The sequence below is a fragment of the Calypte anna genome, chromosome 12 (assembly GCF_003957555.1).
Source record: "Calypte anna isolate BGI_N300 chromosome 12, bCalAnn1_v1.p, whole genome shotgun sequence".
Lineage (NCBI taxonomy): Eukaryota > Metazoa > Chordata > Aves > Apodiformes > Trochilidae > Calypte > Calypte anna.
Window position 1 is genome coordinate 4469762 of NC_044258.1, and position 18377 is coordinate 4488138.

Here is an 18377-nt window from a genome sequence, read left to right on the forward strand (position 1 = left end):
GTGACACAGTATTGTTTTACAATATCCTTCCAGTACATGGGTACAGCTTCCTTATTTGGGAATCCCTAGGAAAAGCCAGGGCCTGTAGAAGGGAATTGCTCTAGTTTAACTCAAATAGATTCATTGGTGCCACTAAATTTTACAAAGACCTGAGCTTGAGGTCTGCATCCCAAGAGGTGTCAACAAGTCCTTTTTCAACCAGATGCAAACTCAGGAGCAATAACCACCACAAGGTAAATGCTAACACTGTAAATGACTTTGCTATAAGATCAATAATAAGGACATTACACAAAACCTACACATGTGGTTGGTGACTCAGGTCTTGTTCGGGTGCCATGTGTGGAAAAGCTCAAGAGCAAGCATGTGCATTGGTTTTCTCCTAATTTATTGTTTCCCCCTAATTTCATGTCCGCCCCTGAACATGCTGGCCACAACCATCTGTTTAGCTGCCCCCAGACCCTGCAGCACCCACATCCACAGGGGGCTGGCCAAATAAATCCTTCAGGAGTTGCAGCACTTTTAAGCAACTGGGAAACATGGACTGCATCCCTTTCTCTGCCTGGTGGATAGTTAAATGAGTCTCCTGTTCACTGGGCAACCGATCTAATCACTGCATTATGATATATAAAAAGAACAAGAAAACAAATGGCAGCATCACTTCAGCCCCTGCAAAAGCTCTTCAAAGAAGAGCTTGTCTGTGGAAGTGGGCTCCTGGCTTTAAAGCCATATCAAAAATAAGCAAAATGAGGGGAACAAGACAGACTTTTCTAGTAGTAGAAAAAGAGGGAAAACAAATGACTGCTTACCTGAAGTAAAAGGGTGTGAGAAGCAAACAAAACAAGATACAGAATGAAAAGAGAGCTGTGTAGACACACACCCGAAAGAAGGAAGCTTGGTTAAGGAACAAGAATTACAGCTGCTCTGCTACGAGCAGAGATTTGACCTAGTTGGTTTGACTGAAGCCTGATGTGAACATCCACATGACTGATTTTAAAAAATCACTGAGTATAACCTATTTAGAAATTTAAAAAAAAAAAAAAGGTAGCTAAGCAAAAAGGGAGTTGTACTCTAGGTCAAAATGCCACTGGGTTTGACTCAGAAAAACAAAATTCCTAATGCTTATGGGTTGGTGTAGGAACTGTGTGGGATAATATAAAATATTAGCTGATATGTACTGCCTGTCATCAAGGCAGACTAGCAAATAGGGCATGCAACCTTTAAATAAATAAACAGAAAAGGAAGTGTCTGCTGTGGAGGGCCTCCAGTTCCAGCCAAGTGCATTGAAAATCTTCCACCAGCAATGCTAAAGCATCCACTGAGCTCAGGAGTTTATTATTGGCAGCAGGTCCTTTAAAATCACTACATCCCACAGGGGGAGTCCTGTATGAGACTCCGCTTTGACAACCACAGAAGCAGTTGTAGAATTAAAAATAAGCACCTGCCTAAATAGAAGAGCCTCCAACTTAGTGACATTTATGTCCTGGCAGGAAGAAGTTCATGCTGGAAATGTGTATACTGGATGGTTTAAAAACAGAGCATGCCACCCAGGTGAAAACCAAGCTGAAAATCTGAAATGGTAACCAGAAACTGTCAGGGAGTATTTTATTATAGGCCACACAAGTACTCCAGAGAAAGGCCACAGTTTTTAATGATTTGCTGTGGTGAGCAGTGGGAAAACCCCATTTCCTTGCAGTTTTGTGCTCCAGGATTGCTTTATCCCTGTGAAATAAGACACAACCTCTCTCAGGCACTTTTCCCATGACTGAGGCATCCCTAATGTGTGTCTGCTGCTGCTGGCCAGGATACCTGAGCTCCTGATGAAGGAACAATTAGTAGGAGCAATTGCCTGACCGGGCAATTAGTAGGGTCCCTGACCTTCACCCACAGGCCTGCTCTTATAAATAGAGGAGGACTTGATATCCTGGAGCCCTCCCTGTTAGACCCCACTTGAGGGGGGAAAAGTTGTGGCATAAGCCACCTGCACTTACCACCCCAGCACCACACTGCCATGATGCACCATGTGCCCCCCAGCTCTGCTGGCCTCCCCTTTGCAGCAGACAGCACACTTAGTGCTGCTGCCAGCTTGTCCCCTAGTTTAAAATGCAAAGGTCTACCCAAGTCACAGAAAGGGAACAAGAACCAGAAGTTTTCCAGCTCACAATCACACTACAGGGGTGTGACTTGATAAAGTTCAAAGCCAAGATAAGGATGAGTCTCAGTTTACCCCAAACTAGCTACTCCCCATCTTACTAGCACCATGTCTAGTTCAAGGGATAATCAGCACGACTGAACCACCAACATTACTCATGCTGCTGTACCACATGGGATAGTTGAGAAGCATCTGTCATCTTATTGCCTGAACCGTGTGTACCTGAAGAGTAGGTTATGGCTGATTTAAACTCTAATTAAAGATTTACTGGCTAATTTTCATTGCTACACATTGCCTTTTTGTGTTTGTGAATCATTCTCAATTGCAGCTGGATGAGATGTTGGTGCAGGTCCCTGATATGACATCCCTTCTGACTAAACTATTCTATTCTATTCTATTCTATTCTATTCTATTCTATTCTATTCTATTCTATTCTATTCTATTCTATTCCATTCCATTCCATTCCATTCCATTCCATTCCACTCCACTCCACTCCAAATTTTGCTATGTGGCAAATAAATACTTAATTTGCACCCAACGTGGCCTTGGTTTGGCCAAGAGCAGCTGCCAATGCCTGAAATGTGCAGCCAGCACTGTCAGGATCTTGTCAAGTCCCTCAGAGCCACTGGCAACTGGAATGACAGAAGAGCCTGCAGGTCTCAGTCCAACATACATCAAAGAGATTTCTTCTGAGATAGCTTTAGAGGAGCAGGCTCACTGAGGGTCAAAAGATTTGAACCAGACTCCTTTCTGACTGATATAACTATTGCTGCGAACATTTACAATCTTGAACTTCAAAGCATTAAAATCTCTCGGGGATAAGTGGGGAGTCCTATATCCATTCTGCAAGGAGTGCCAGGGGAAATCTGTTTCCTCTGTGATAGCAGGAATCTACATGTAAATCTCTCAGAGACCCTTTCTTGCTTGTGATGCCAGTAGCTGAACAGGGGAGAGCCAGGAGGGTGCAGAGGAAAAGCAGGAGCCATTCCTGTGAAACACCAACCCTGAGGTGAGCATGGAGGTATCAGAAAGGTCCATCTGATTTCTGGGCACTTAGGAAGTACCTAGAAGCTACAAAGCAAGGAGGAACAGTAGCTCTTCCAATGGGGCTGGCAGGAGGAGAGGAAGTGGGCACTGCAGGACACAGTCCCAGGGGAGAGTGCTCAGCACATCTGCCTGGCTGCAGGACTCACCCCATCGAGAACACCAAAAGACATAGGTGCCTCCAGAGCTCCTCTCCTCTTCATTGCAGGACTTGGAAGGTCTGCAAGACACTCTGAAGAGCCCTGCCACAGAGACAACACTATGGACTAGGTAGGGAAGAGGTGGCTGAAGTGTGGACGAATGTCCTCAGCAGTCATGGGCTTGCCAGCACCCCTTCCCCTGCATTCCCCCCTCACTGTTTGATGTGTGGCCTCCATATCTTTCCCAGGTCCCACTGATGGCTGTCAGGAAGCCACACATGCATGATAAAAATTATAGCACTTACAAAGACAAACTTGAAAATCTAGTGGACAGCAAAAGGACAAGTGTGATGGGCAGAGCACCTCAGCCAAGGAGCAACTGATGTCCTCGACCTCCATCCACTGACATCTTATAACTGAGCCCTAGCAGTTAAATGGTGAGAGAGCTGATATCCAGGGTCACATTTAACTGCAGACCTTTGTCCTCCTCAAGCTAACAGCAGGAATAACTTCTGCATTTATGAAATGCTGGCAAAGCCAAAGCTAAACCAAGGAATATTTATGGCACAGGGCACAAGAAAACTTATGTTGTAAATCTATGATTACAAAAAAAATACCCTTGAGAGCCTCTCTGATATTAATTGGCAGCAATGCAATTTTTGGCTGCGGTTGTTAACTTGTCCCCCTAAAGCAATGCAGAACAAAGCAACTTGCTCATAGCTTAGTCCTGCTTTGAGATGCCAAACTGTTGACTGAAACTTTCAGTAATGGTGGCAACAACACACTCAGCTTCAAGCTATTGCAGGACTGGAAAAAACACACACAAAAACATATTACTAATAGCATTTTTATACTTAAAGGGGGAAAAATAAATCAGAAAAAGTGAAGAGCTTGTTAAAAAGAAATTAAAAGCAGCAGGTGGCAGGGCAAGAAGGGAAGTGTCCACAGCACCTGTTAACAGATTAGGGCTGCAGGCAAAATGTGCTTGATCAAGAAAGGGTTTAAGACATGGTCAAAATAAGGCAAGGTTAAAGAGTGGAGCAAACAAGGCTACAGGAGTAAAAGAAAAACCTTCAAATGGTAAAAATTATATCTAGAAGATAAAAAAAACCAAAAAAGCCCACCCTTCAATTTTTGGCAAAATAAATTAAAAAAACCTAATGAAACATTAAAAATTATTGCTTAAGAAACAACTTGTAAAATGGGACAAAATTTAATAAATTTATAAAACTTTAGAAATAGGAAGTCCACCAAGAATCTGGAAAACTGAAAGAACAGTGAAAAGCAGTGGAAATATAGAAGGAGTGCCAGATCATTAAAAAAAGTATAAATCCAACTTTTGCCGTGCTGTTTGCTAAGGGGGATGATTAGGATGATTAGGAAATGTTAGTTAACATCTAGAAAAGAAAGCAAGAAAAAAAAAAGAAATAAAGGATGGTGAAATAAGGGGGAGCATTATTGTGGGTTAATAACTGATGATGATGATTCAGGACACCGAGGACAGAGGTTTTCACAAGCAGAGCTGCAGGAGGATCCTGCCACAGGATAAATGGATTATATTCATAAATGGCCTGGGAAGGAGGGGAATAATGATGGGACAAGTTTGCTGATCCATACAAATTTATTCAAACTATTCAAAGCTAAAACTGAATTCAAAGGAGGTTTCGAAGGCTCTCCTGAAATGGATGTCTAGAAACTCCATGGCAGGTGAAATCCAAGGTCAGGAAATGCAGAGTTATGCACAGAAGATGAGAAGACAACCATAGCCAGGTGTAGTGATGGGCTCTAAATGAGATATTGCTGCTCTGCAGAGTTCTTCAGGCCATTTTGGACAGTTCTCAGAAACCGTCAATTTAATGTTCATCAACAAATATAGAAAAAAATCAGACACTTAAGTTATTTGGGGAAAAAAATACATTCTGAAAAACAATTCAAAAAGAAGAGTAGAGGCAGCCCGATCCCCTAACTCACTTTTGGCTTTTTTCCCCCTAGAGAGTAGCATGAAGGTCTCTTTGGAGCTCCAGGCTTGCTTCAGTCCAGGACCTGGAGAGATTTCTGTAGCTGTTGGCCTGGGGCAGGTAAGAGCTCTGGTGTGAGAACAGTTTGCTACTGGTGGGTTAAAAGAGGTCAACCCAGGGGTGTGGCTCCACCAGGAGAGCATCCAGGGTCCACACCACCCACGAGTCCTCATGCTGCTATAGAACCCCAGGCAGCAAGACATTTTGCCTCTGACCATGAGGAAGCTGGAAAGATTGCACGGACATTTTTTTTTTTTGGATGCGTTCCACCCATGCTCCAAAATTAAAAGCTGATGCGCAAAAAAAAAAAAAAAAAAAAAAAGTATGATTATCTATCTCCATGACAGCTTGAATCAACTAAAATCAGCCTGGAATGAGGAACAACACTCATTCCAGGCATAAAAAATAGGAAGATCCACCAGAAAGAGAAGTGATGTTAAAAAAGAGGCAGTAATGACAGACCAGAAAGAAACTGGCTTATATTTTTAGAATTTTAAAAAGACAAACCCAGTTAAAGCAGCATTTTCCAGGAGGGGAAATCAGACTGCCATCACTGCAGAGAGACTCCTGGTGATGGCAGCAAGTGGCAACAGAACCACCCTGACTCTGCCTCCCTGCTTGTCTGAGCCTGGGCAAATGAAGCACGAGACCTCGTTTATATGTTTGTGTGTGGCTGTGAAATACCGTAGCATCTTTATAAATCTTGCAGTTGTGTCTTGGCCAACTCATAACTGTCCCTTTAACTCTTTCCCAGGCTACTTAGGTCCTTAATTATACAATTTTTGTTGTTATCTCAGCTTACCAGGTGAGCTGATATATAAGGTTCAGAAGACTGCTCAAGAGAAGATCATTTGGGCAGGGCCTGAGGAATCAACTCATGTCCTCCCAGAAGAGTTCCAAGTACTGCTCCCATAGAGGGGTACATGGAAAACCAATGAGCCCATACTTCCCTGCAAGGACAAGACAATCTGGTCCAACATGACCAAACACCCTTGGATTAAAACTTCACATCAGCCTGCAGCTGTCAAAACCACGTCTCAGCTGCAGAAGTTATTCCATCCCTTACGTTCTCCACACTGACACGTGGTCCAGTGATGTCCATTGCTGGACACAAGCCCATGGCTGCACTTGCCCACTGGGGCTGCTTGCACAGGGTGGGGGCAGTGCAGTTGTTTGTGTGTCTTCGATTTGCACCTTCTGGTTTTTGGAGATTCGAATTGAAAGCTCAAATGCCAATGGCAAACCCAACCTCACAACAAGCAAACATTTTTGTATATAAAACTCATTATTCACCACAGGAGAGAAAAATCAAACCCCAACGTAATACATTACCAGTCCTGTCAGAGACACCATCAACATCAATATTTCAAGCTGTTCAGTTTAAATGTACTTTTGGAATAGGCTGAGTCTGAAATTCCTCTGCCAAATTCTTTACAGGATCAAAGGAAAATGCTTCTTCAGTGTCTGCAATTCTCTGAGGTGCCTTTTCCCTGTGTGCATTTCCCTGCAAACCTCAGACCAGAACATTTGTCCCCAAAGAGACTGATGCATCTGCTCGTCTGATGTATCTGTCCTCGTGGTTCCATGGAAAAGCTGAACTTGGCAGAAATAGAAGCAGCTAAAATTTAAAGCTGAGTTTATTGAAGTGAACACAATTTTAGGTATGTTGATAGGTAGAAGGCATTTAGTTCCTACCCACAGCAGCTAGCTCGCACATTTCAAAGGACATGATAACTTGTTAATTCAGAGGGTTTGGGACTGTATTTTTAGTTAATAATAAATAAAAGTTACACTGGTAATTATCAACATGTACTGGATGAGGCTGAGTTGTAGAGCCACCAAGAATCACATCCTAGTCCATTAACCAGAGCAGTGAGGAGATACAGAATGAGGAAGGCAGACAAAACAAAACACAAAAGGGAAGGCTAAGGAGAGACAACTATAGAGTTTTCTCTCAGTGATCATTTCTGGATGCCTTCTTTTTACCAGGTTGAGGTAATCGGTGACATACAATGAAGTAACATGGACCATCTTCTCCACTCAAACAAGAACTGATGTTCTGTCACAACTGCAGTGCAACCACTCCAAACTTAAGCAAGTGAAGTGGTAAATGGGCTTTACCTGCTCTGAAAATCAGTATCATGAAAGGCTGAGGGGACACCAAAGGCCTCCATGCCCCCTCTGCTGCCAAGCCCTCAGTGGCCAGCTCTCCCCCAGGGCAGAAGGGTAGGCAGGGATGTGCTGTCCAGACTAAAAGTTCTCTGCTCTATACACATGGATTCAACCCATCCGTCCTTACAAGCTCCCCAGCCATGGCACTCCCTAGCAAAACATCCACAACACCTTGCAGACAGGAGGGGGAAGGAGAAGGCTTGGAAATTTCCACTCTTTGGGACCACATACAAAAGGACAGTCAGGGCAGGGACTGAGCATCAGGACCAGTGAATGGAGAAACCAGCACTGATTGCCCACACACACCTGGCCCCGACACAATGTGCTCTGGCACTATCTGTTGCAGACATCTCACGAGTACATAGCACAGCAGAGGCAGCCAGGGATGTGCTTTGGGAACAGCCTGAGAGCATTTTACCACCCTCCCAAGAGCTATTCCCAGCAGAGGAGCAGAGGAGAGTGAAGAAGGTCTGTGAGACCCAAAGGATAACCACTGCCTGGGTAAAAAGAACCCCAAAGTAGGGTGGCTTACCACCAGTGGGCAGAGGACAACACTGGTGCACTTCAGTGGAGACATGGGACAGATCTGTGCACTGTCTGAGGACAGCACGTGGTTGGCCATATCCTAATGCTGATCCTGCAAGGTCCGAATCTTGGAGCCCCACAACAAACCCCAAATGTGGAGTCAGTAACACAACAGAAGTTACCATAGCTCAGCTGTAGTGAAGACACACTGAAAAACCCCTGCATTACTCCACCCCATAACCTTGGAGGTTATTGCCAAGTGTGACCAGAACTGTTTAGGTTGTGACCACCTTGGGTGCCTAAACTAGATCAAACTCAGCCTGGCAGAGGGCAACACATGAGCATTGCATTGCACAGCTGCAGCACAGACATACCTGGAAGGGCTTCAAACCATAGGCATTTAGCCAGCAGTTAACTGGGAGTTTAGTGTTTAAATAAAAAAAAAAAATTAAAAAAAAAAAAAAAAAGGAAAGAAAAACCCCAACCAAACAACAATTTTTCTCCCTAAGAAGATTAATAGGTGCATTTAAAGAAATCAGTCTGCAGGCTTGATGAGAAAGAGGCAGCACAACCCGAAATGGAGACCTCCTACAGTTTTTCAGTCCAGCTGTACAGTCAAATAATAGTTTATGTAACTAGGATTGGAACAAAATAAATTAAAAGTAATTTCATGTTTCATCAAAGGAAAAAGTACAGTTTGGAGTCAACGTGAAAAAAGCCGTAGTTCAGTCCTGCATTTTCCCCAAGCCTTTCATGGGCTTTGTATTATCAGCTGAGCTGGTTTTTTTGCCAAAGGAAGGCAAATTACCAAGTCCCTTAAGAACCCATTTTACATTTCCCAATTTCAACAACTCCCGTTTTATAACTCATAACTTCATATATCTGTAACTGAAATGTTTTCTTTAGGAGATGAAAGATATATTAAAAAAAAAACCAAACAACCCAACACCACGCTGTTTTTCCCAGGCTGCAATCTGTTTTTTCTAGTTAAAAAAAAATTTTTAAAAATTTAAAAAGTGGTTAACAGATACAACATGTCAATCAGTAATTCCAACACACAGTTTCATCCTTCCCCAGACATAAACTATGGCAAAATCTCTTCATGCTCCTTATGTCTAGACCGATGGGGGATAGACATGAGCTACTTACAGACTCTTTCTTATACTGGGGAGCCCATGGTAGACCCAGTTGGGTCTCATTCTGGCTGGCAAGAGGGGCAGGAACCTTTGGAATCCCTTTATTAGATGAACAAGACATGCCTAACATTGGCTTCACACCCACAAACAGCTTCCAAGGACAGAACATTCTGAGCAGGAGCACCCTGAGACCACATTAGAAGAGGTCATGTAGTCCAAGCATCTCCTAATAGAGCTCAAAATCCATCAATAAAGACAAATGCCAAAATTAACCCTCACTTTGATGATGTTATGAACCTCAGGAGAGCACTGGTCCTGCAAATCACTGGTCAGCCTCATCTCCCTCTTGGCAACTGGAGAAGCCTGTGAGCCCTCATTGCCAGTAAAGGCTCAAAACAGGCTACACAGCAACATCTTACTGGCAGGGAGGGAAAGAAAGGGGATAAAAGGCTCAAAGGCTGTTCTCAGTCATTGATACCTGGTCTCTCAGAGCCTCCCTGCCCAGCAGTACCCACACAGATGGGTGCCGGCAGCCGGGGCCGTATAAGGAGGACACCGGGTTTTGTCCTGAAAGCATGCTGCAGACCGAGCAGCATTTTGGTCTGAGGTGATTTTTTTTTTTCCTGTGGCCTTCAGAGGAGCTGTCAAAGCTTCTCCTGAAAGCTGTTCAGCCAGGAAACTGCTTTGTCACGTCTGAGAGCCTGAGGTCCCTGGCAGAGCCAAGAGAAAAATGGTCAGTCATACCTGCTCCAAGACACTCAAAATGCAGCAACATTTCTCAAGCAGCAGGGATGTGCTTTCCACACCCCATCTGCTTGCTCCAGGTTGTGTTGAAACTGTCAAAAAAGGGGGAAACCCTCTGGGAGGCAGGAAGGGGAGGCAGCAGAGGTTCACACAGCTGCAGGTGGAACAGGCAGAAGATGGCAGTCTGAACCTCTCACGGGGGTTCAGAAGCTGTGGGACATCCCAGTTAGAAGACACAGCACATCACTGAAGCCTGCTCACAAAGAGAAAACAGTGAAAACCACAGGGACAGCATTGACAATCTTCAGAGATTAGGGAAGGGGCTTCCTGTAGGTTTGAGGAGCTTGTGCAGAGCTTGGTGCAACTCGGGAAGTCACTGTGTGACTGCAATGCAGCGAGAAGACTTGGTGTCCATAAGCTGTCCCTTCCTCACATCCTGTACCTGCTGTCTGGCAGTAAATGTGGAGAAAAAGGGCATGGTGGACAGAGTAGAACCACCACCACACCATCTCCAAAGGCTCATCTTTGATTCCTGAGACACATGCCCCCATCTGGCTGCAGAACCCCAAAAAGGTGAACATCCCAGTCACCACTGCTGCTGGTCAGGATGGTCCAAGTTCACATTTTCAAACACACATGAGCTTGAACACAGCTCACTGGCTGTCAGGAAGCCAAATGAGAGTTAAACCTCATCTTTGCATGGACTGCTGCAGGCAAATCAAAACTGTGTTTTGGCTTTGCAAAACAGAGTATTTCATGGAAGATCTAAGTCATTACCTTCAGAGTGGGACTAGACAATAGGGTGACTAATGATGTCTACCAGTGGGTAATGGCTGAGAGGTCTCTTCTGGTCCTGTGCTCCTATTTCTGACCACCAGTACCTTACACAACCTTTGACACCTGAGCCCATCACCAGAAAGCACCAATGAGTGGAGATGTTCACCTTGGTCACTCTGGGAGCTGGCCTCATGTCAGGAAGTAAGAGGAGGACAAGGGCAATCTGAGCTGACCTGTAACCAGGGGGGTTACAAGAAGGGGGTTTGCAAGAAGGGCTTTTGCCACAGGAGAGGGACAGGAGAGAGGTCTGCAGGCTCAGTCAAGAAACAGTCTGGGCAGGAGAGGGGGATTTGTTGTAGCTCTTTGTAGAAGATGCCCAATACGCTTCACCGCGCTAAATACGCACGCGCTTCTCTACAGACACTGACCCAGAAACACAGCTACAGCACTTCTGACAAAAGAGAGTGCACCACACTACTGAATCACATCTGCAGGGGGAATAAAGGCAGCACGAGCCAGATGATCTGAGGCACATGCCAGATCCTACAGGTTTGGGCTGAGGGGGACTGGATGTTCTAGGAGATGAAGCTTTTATTTAAGCTTTATATGATCATCCATCCCATCACACCCACTGGTAAACTGCTGCTACCCTTACCTGTGCTGACAGCTGGTATCTATTTCATTGTTACTTGGCTAGCCTGGACCTCTAAACTCCAGACTACCTTTGTTAGCCCTGGTGAGGACCTTTACCACTCAGTGCCAGGCTGGATGGCACATCATCCCTTCTGGCCTCAAGCCAAACTGTCACTTAAAAAAAAAGCACCTGGAAGCAGCTTTTCTTCACCTCGTGGATCATGTCTCTAGGGAGCTCCATGTGGGCAGGGAGCCGCTGTCTCCTGCCCATCAAACCTCTGCCCCCAGCCTGTTAATGGGGTCGAGGTCTATCTTTGATCTCAAACACCCTCTAGGAAGCTGCAAAGAGGCCAAGAGCCAGCAAGATTTTGTCACCAGTGTGGTTAAGTCATCTCTGATGTGAAATATGAGCAGAGCATGGGTGAGGAACCCCCAGCAACATGCCTTCCAGCAAATCCCAGGCCAACACTAACAGGGTGCCACAGTACTGCTCCTTCTTGTAGGCTCCTAAAGAGCTCACTGGAGGTGCTGGCTGTGCTCAGCAGGGAGCCATCTCACTGCATTTATAAATTTTTTTTTTTTGTTATCAGTGAGATGAAAAGCCACCTGGCAAGCCCTGCCATGACTAACAGGCTGCATGGTAGTGCTGTGAGGTCACACCAAAGATCAGCACCCCTCAACACCAAAAAAGACAAAAAAAAAACCTACTCAGAAGAACAGGCGTGCCATGGATTGATGCAAAAATAACACATCTGTCATTCAAACAGACACTTGAAAACACTGTGATGGCTTGCTGGTGACGATCTCTATCTCAAGAAAATAAATCCAACACTCACAGATGGTTTGGGATGTGTGGGACAGGGGTGACCATCAGCATTCATTATCACTCACCAGCCAAAAAAACCCAACCCAGCAGCACTGGTGCCCATCAGCAAAGATGACAGGATGATCATAATTCCACATTTGAACCACATTTGAAACATCATAACACCAACTGAGCCCATTTGGCTCCAGAATATGCCATTTGCTCCCTGACCGCCTGCCACATCCCTGCAAATGGTACATCCCCTTCTTTCCTCCTGGGCAGAAGCAGACAGGAGCCCCAAAAATGAGCAGTGAAGAGATACACTATCAGCACAACATCCAGTTTGGATTCAGCACTGAGAAACCTCAGCCCATGAAGTGGCTTGCAAATCTGTGTATTTGTTTTGGAAATAATTGCATTAATATTTGATGCCCAACATTTTGAATATTGATGAGCAAATTGTCAGAATAGGTTTTGGAGCTAGTTAAGCACCCAGAATTGTGTCATCTAAATTCAGTGGCCCAGTGGCTCTAGTTGGAGTTATCAAATGTGTATAAATCACCATGTGCCAAAGGAAAGGCACAGCAGACACCACCAGCGCTCACTGGAGGGGAAGAAGAATTGAACCCCAGTGGGATATTCAACACAGCAAATACTTTGTCTTGATCTACAAACAAGCCACTTTATGCTCCTCATTTTACCTTTTATTTTGCTCAGATAAGTTTTATAAGCTGGAAACACATACCTGTACCTCCCCTCCTTGCTTAAGTGAAGCTTCTGCTCCCTCCTGGGCCTCCAAACGCCGTACAGCAAATAAATCAACACTAAGCATGGTTGCACAGCAGCAAAAGGCCAGAAAAAAACCTTAATATTTGAGGAACAGGTTTTCCAGTGATGCCTGCAATAGTAAGGTCTTTGCTGCTCCTGCTCAGGGCTCATTCTCTTTGGGAACAGCAGCAGACAGAAACAATCACAGAGCTGCCAGCCCTGTCCTTATCCCAGCTTCCAATCACACCACCTTGCTTTATTTCTAGCACAGTCCTAGGAAAAGAGACACTGACTGCTCATTTCTGTAAGCTTGTCAAAAAAAGCCAATCTGGTTTATTTAGTTATTTATTAGCATTATGTGTATATGTAATTATGTGTATTATATATACTTATTCCCTATTGTTGCTGTGGCACTTAGGGGAAGAAAACAAGCTGATACCCAGCAAATGTAAGTGAGCTACCAAAGCAGCAGGGCAGAGGCCTGCACTAATGTTTTTCCCAAACTCGAACTATTTCTCTAATTTGGAGGGGTGATTCATTCAGTCTGGTTTCTTTCACAGTCCTTCCTATCACCTGAGTTTTAATTTCAAGCTCCACCACCTGCCAGGCAGACTGATCCTAAAACAGGACCCACACCTGACACGCAAACAAAGGCTTTGGCAGTACCAGAGCTGCTCAGCACTGGAAACTTCTTGTTTTGGTCACTTCAAGACCCTCACCTGGGGTATTTAGTAAAGCAGCTTCTTTATGATAGGAAAGCAAAGGTCCTGGCAGTCTCTGCTGTGGGAGAAAGCCTCCTCCTGACCTTGAAGCCCAGCAGCCAGCCTGGCTGTTTGAAACACACATCTCTGGAGGGGCCTCCAGAGGGACAGGGATGCTGAAAGCATCACTGCTCCCACGTTTGTGGCTGGTCCTCAGCACTTCCCAGGAGACTGACCCTCTTCCCCTCTCCTGCCCTTCAGCCTTAGCTCGTGAATCCCAGAGCCAAAAAAAAGTCTTTTTATGAGCTCTGCGGGTGAGCAGCAGTCAGACCAAAAACCTGAATGAACCAGGCATAAATCAGGCACAGACAAATACGATCAGAAGCAGCAATAAAGTCTCTCTTCAGGATACCAGGAGAACCTAAAAGTGCCATAGCCCAAGCTATGGTGCCAAACGTGGGATTGTCTCTGCTCTGCCACCCAGCCCTTCTTCAGCAATCCATCAACTGCACTGTAAAATCAACTTGTCCACATGTTTCAGGGGTCTCTTTGGAGAAGCAGACAAGGACTCCACTGCCAGACAGATGGAAAGTTATCAGTACAAGTGTATCCATGACCAATTTGTGTTCCTCTCAACTTAGGGACCTCAATCTTTTCATTTCCTTTCATGCCACAGTTGATCTGGGCAGAACAGCAGAAACCCTTCCTTCCCTCCTCTGACAGCATCACCTTGCTCGGGCACAACCTCCCTTGCTGAGATTGTAGCAGTACCTTGAACAAGTTTAAGGTTTTCTCTATGAAAATGTCTCTCCTGATGCAATCCTGTACCTCTCTTGCCTTTCCCAGAGCTGTGCCCCACAGGCAGAGTCTATCATCTCACTCCCCTGTCTCCCTTCAGCTCTGTTGTGCCTCGCTGAAGCACACACACCCCGGAGTTTAGAAACAGAGGTGGGTGCTGCAGCCCAGTAAGAAGACCTTACTTCTACAGGGGTTTCTCTGCTCCCTGCAGTCTCTCCCTAGCATACACGCAGTTTCTTGAAAACAACCATTACAAATTTAAACAGCAGACCCTGAGTCCAGCGTGTCACATAGGAGGTACCCAGACTGCTTCTTTGCATAATGCAAAACAAGCTGGGAAAAACTACACAGAAAAGTAAAACAACCCGGTTTTCAATAGCTTGCACACAGATTTAGGTTAGTTAAGTCAGATAAAATAAATAATTGCCCAAATACTGAGATTCATGTTCCCTTCCCTCCGCACTTGGGGTTTCTGGAGCAGCACTTTTTGCCCCACACACACGCTGTGGGGTCAGCAGGAACCCAGCTTCACTAAACCTTTCACATCTGGCCTCTCCTACATGCCTGCCTCTGCCTCATGTAAAGATGACTTCCTTCACCAGGCCTGGCTTTTTCCATCATATCTACCTTTCTTTACCTTAAATTACAACCCTCCATAGTTATCTCAGCTCCTCGTGCCCCTCCCACACTCAGTTTTTGAACCCTAGCACAGATCAGCATCATCCCACCACTCCACAGCAGCCTCCTCCTCCGCCACCAGCCCGCAGAGCCCCATGCGGCCCACAGCCTTAATTGCATTAATTAATTGCAAGGGAGGGCAGCTCCCCTGGAGAGGCAGGAACTCCAGGGCTGGGGCACAGTTGGTAAAACCAACCTGGTGCTTCTGGCAGGAGAGGGAGGACAGCCAGGGATGCAGGACTCTGCTTGGGGACCCCCATCCGCAGCACAGTAGCAGCTGCAGACCTGGGGCAGTGATGGGGGAGCTCCACAGCAGTGCCAAAAATGGGCAAGGATAGCAGATTTGCACCACAGCCTCAGCTCATCTTGTTATAGCAGCCTAAACAACCCAAACAATTTAATTTTGAGTTGTTACAAGCAGTCTGTGAACAAGTTTTCACTGTCAGAGTCCAAAGCAGTGGGTCGGTGGCCCTTTAGCAAAGGGAACTGCAAAAAACATGAAGGAAAACCGGTGTGATTTCACTCAGGGTATTTTTTTCATGCTCCCTGCAATAACACTAACAGGGATTTTACCAGGAGCAGCAGAGAGGAGCCAGCCAGCAGCCTGGCCACCCTGTAGGATCCCTGATTCCCGTCTGGAAGGGAAGGTGCAGCCTGCCAGCAGTGACTGCGGCCAACAGGAGCGAGAGGAAAGCACAGCCACAGAGCCAGCAGCCTCCCACCTGCACCTTCCCCACCTGAAATACCAACATGACCACCAGCACCAGCAGAGCTCACAGAAGGGCGAGGCAGAGAGCCCGAAACACCTCAGCTTCACACCCTGGGCAAGCTGCCCACGGGGTCCCCCCATCCCTCCACGCAACTTTCTGCTCCTCGCGTTTATTTTTTTCCAGACGGGATGATGTTTTTAGGATGGGCTTATATTTTTAAAGAGGAACATCTCCAATCCCACGCTCACTCCTGGAGCATCTCCCTCCCTCCCTCCTCCTGGCCGGCACTGCCTGGCAGAGGGAGAGCAGCTCGGCACAGATCCCTGGCAGGTTTTGCACCGGTGATTCCTGGCAGGGCTGCACGTCCCTCCTCTTATGTAACGACATTCCCAGCTTGGTGCCGGCTCCGGCCGGGGTGGCCACGGTGGGTTGGGGTGGCCATGACCGTCTGGGGCACTTGAACACCCCGATCCTGTGAGCTACGTGCCTTATCCCCCCACCCTACCCAGACCCCCCGACCCTAACCCACATCCCAACCTCCTCCTAACCCTGTGGCCACCCCAGCCCTCTGCCCACAGGGCAGCACCCACCTTTCTCTAAACCACCACCAAAGGCACCGTCTTGCGGCCCCAAACCTCCCCCCTGCCTTGCCCTAGCACCCATGGGTGCCCCGAGCTACCAGCTCCCCTAGAGCTGCACCCTCCACCAGCGACCTGCCCTGGGTGCCTCTGCCTCCTCCCTTAGCCCCATCCCCTGCCCACCCACACCCCTGCCTGCACCCCACAATGCTGCACCCAGTCTCACAGCGCTCTGTGCCTCCTCCACACCCCTCCCTTACCCTTCCTGGATTTTCCTGCACCCGATTGCAGACTTCTGCTTTCCTGCCCCCCAGACATCCCTGCATCTCAACCTACTCCCTGCATTCCACGGACCTGTACCCAAGCTCCTTACTTGCCAGACATCCCCTGTATCCCAACCTGCACCCCACAAACCTGCACCTGAGTTCCTGCCCCCCAGACACCCCCAACCTGCTCCCTGTGCCCTGCAAACCCGCACCCGAGCTCCTGCCCTCCAGACACCCCATGTAGCCCTACCCTGTACCCCAGAAACCTGCACCTCATCTCCTGCCCCTCAGCCACCCCTGCACCCTAAACTGCTCATGACACCCCACAAACCCACACCTGAACCCCTGCCCCTCAGCCACCACCACACTGCAGCCTGCTCCCTGCACCCCACAAACCTGCAGACGACCCCTTGCCTGACAGACACCCCTCTGCCCCACCCTGCACCCCACAAACCCGCACCTGAGCTCCTGGCCCCCCAGGCACCCCCAACGTGCTCCCTGCACACCCGCTCCTGAGCTCCTGCCACCCCGCAAACCATCACCCCATCTCCTGCCTCCCGCACACCCCAACGCGCTCCCTGCACCCCACAAACCCGCACCCGGGCTCCCGCCGCCCGGACCCTCCCAGCCTGCTCCCGGCACACCCGCTCCTCAGCTCCTGCCCCCCGCAAACCCGCACCCCGGCACCCGCTCCGCCCCCGCGCTCTGACCTGGGCCCATGCGCGGGCGCGCCTCCCGGGAGCTGTCCGCCGCCGCCCGGTGCTGAAGGCGGCTTGGAGGCGGCGGCGGCGGAGGCGGCGGGGGGCGGTGGGGCCCCGGTGGTGGCGGCGGCGGGCGGGAGCTGCCCGTCCTCGCCGCCGCCCTCCAGACTGGCCTCGTTGCCCATGGCGGGCCGGGCGGGACCGCTCCCTCAGCTCAGCGCCGCCTCCGCCGCCATCAGCCCCGCGCCGCCATCGCCGCCGTGCCCCGCCGCCCCGCGCATGCGCCGCCCCCGCCGCCCCGCGCCGCGGGCACGCGCGCCGGCTGGCCAATCGCCGCCCGCCGCCCCGCCCCCGCCCGCCGGCACGTGCCCCTCGCCCGGCAGGCGCGCGCCGAGCAGCCAATGGCGGCGCCAGGAGACGGCGGGCGCGCCCCGAAGGCCCCGCCCCCCCCGGCCGCCAGCCAATCGGCTTTCGACATCCCCTGCGGCCGCTAGGCGGCGCCCCTCGAGCCTGCAGCCTGTCTGCCAATGAGCACCCACGCTCCTGTGAGGTCACAGACCGATGTCCAATCAGCACTCAAGCGCACGTGAGGTTACGCCCCACCAGCCAATGAGCACCCACGAGGTCCATGCGGTCACGGGCTGATGCGGGACGTCACACACCAGTAGCCAATAAACATCCCCCTCCCCTGTGACGTCACTTGCTGCTCCATGATGTCACATCCTGCCAGCCAATAGGCTCTCCCCTCACCTGGGAGGTCTCACCCTGCCAGCCAATGAGCGCTCTGCTGCCTGGGAGGTTGTGGATGTCCCAGCCTGGCAGCCACTGAGCATCCCCTACGCTCAAGAGGCCATGGAGCGCCTTGGGATGTCACACACCACCAGCCAATCAGCTCCTGGCAAGGTCTCAGTCAGCCTTGTGATGTCACACACCAGTGGCCAATGAGCACTCAGCTCTCTCAGGAGGCCATGGGCTGTCTCAGGAGGTCACTGTCGGGCAGCCAATGAGCCTGCATCTCCCTGTGAGGTCACACA

The 18377-nt window shown here is 48.5% G+C and overlaps 1 protein-coding gene across 1 annotated transcript in view; it reads right to left on the reverse strand.

Moving 5' to 3' along the window:
- Positions 1–17528, reverse strand: part of BSN (bassoon presynaptic cytomatrix protein) — an 87297-nt gene extending 69769 nt beyond the window's left edge. Inside the window, 1 exon segment of the mRNA XM_030458630.1 lies at positions 17353–17528. Coding sequence (XP_030314490.1) covers positions 17353–17528 — 176 coding nt within the window.
- Positions 17529–18377: the final 849 nt, after the last annotated feature.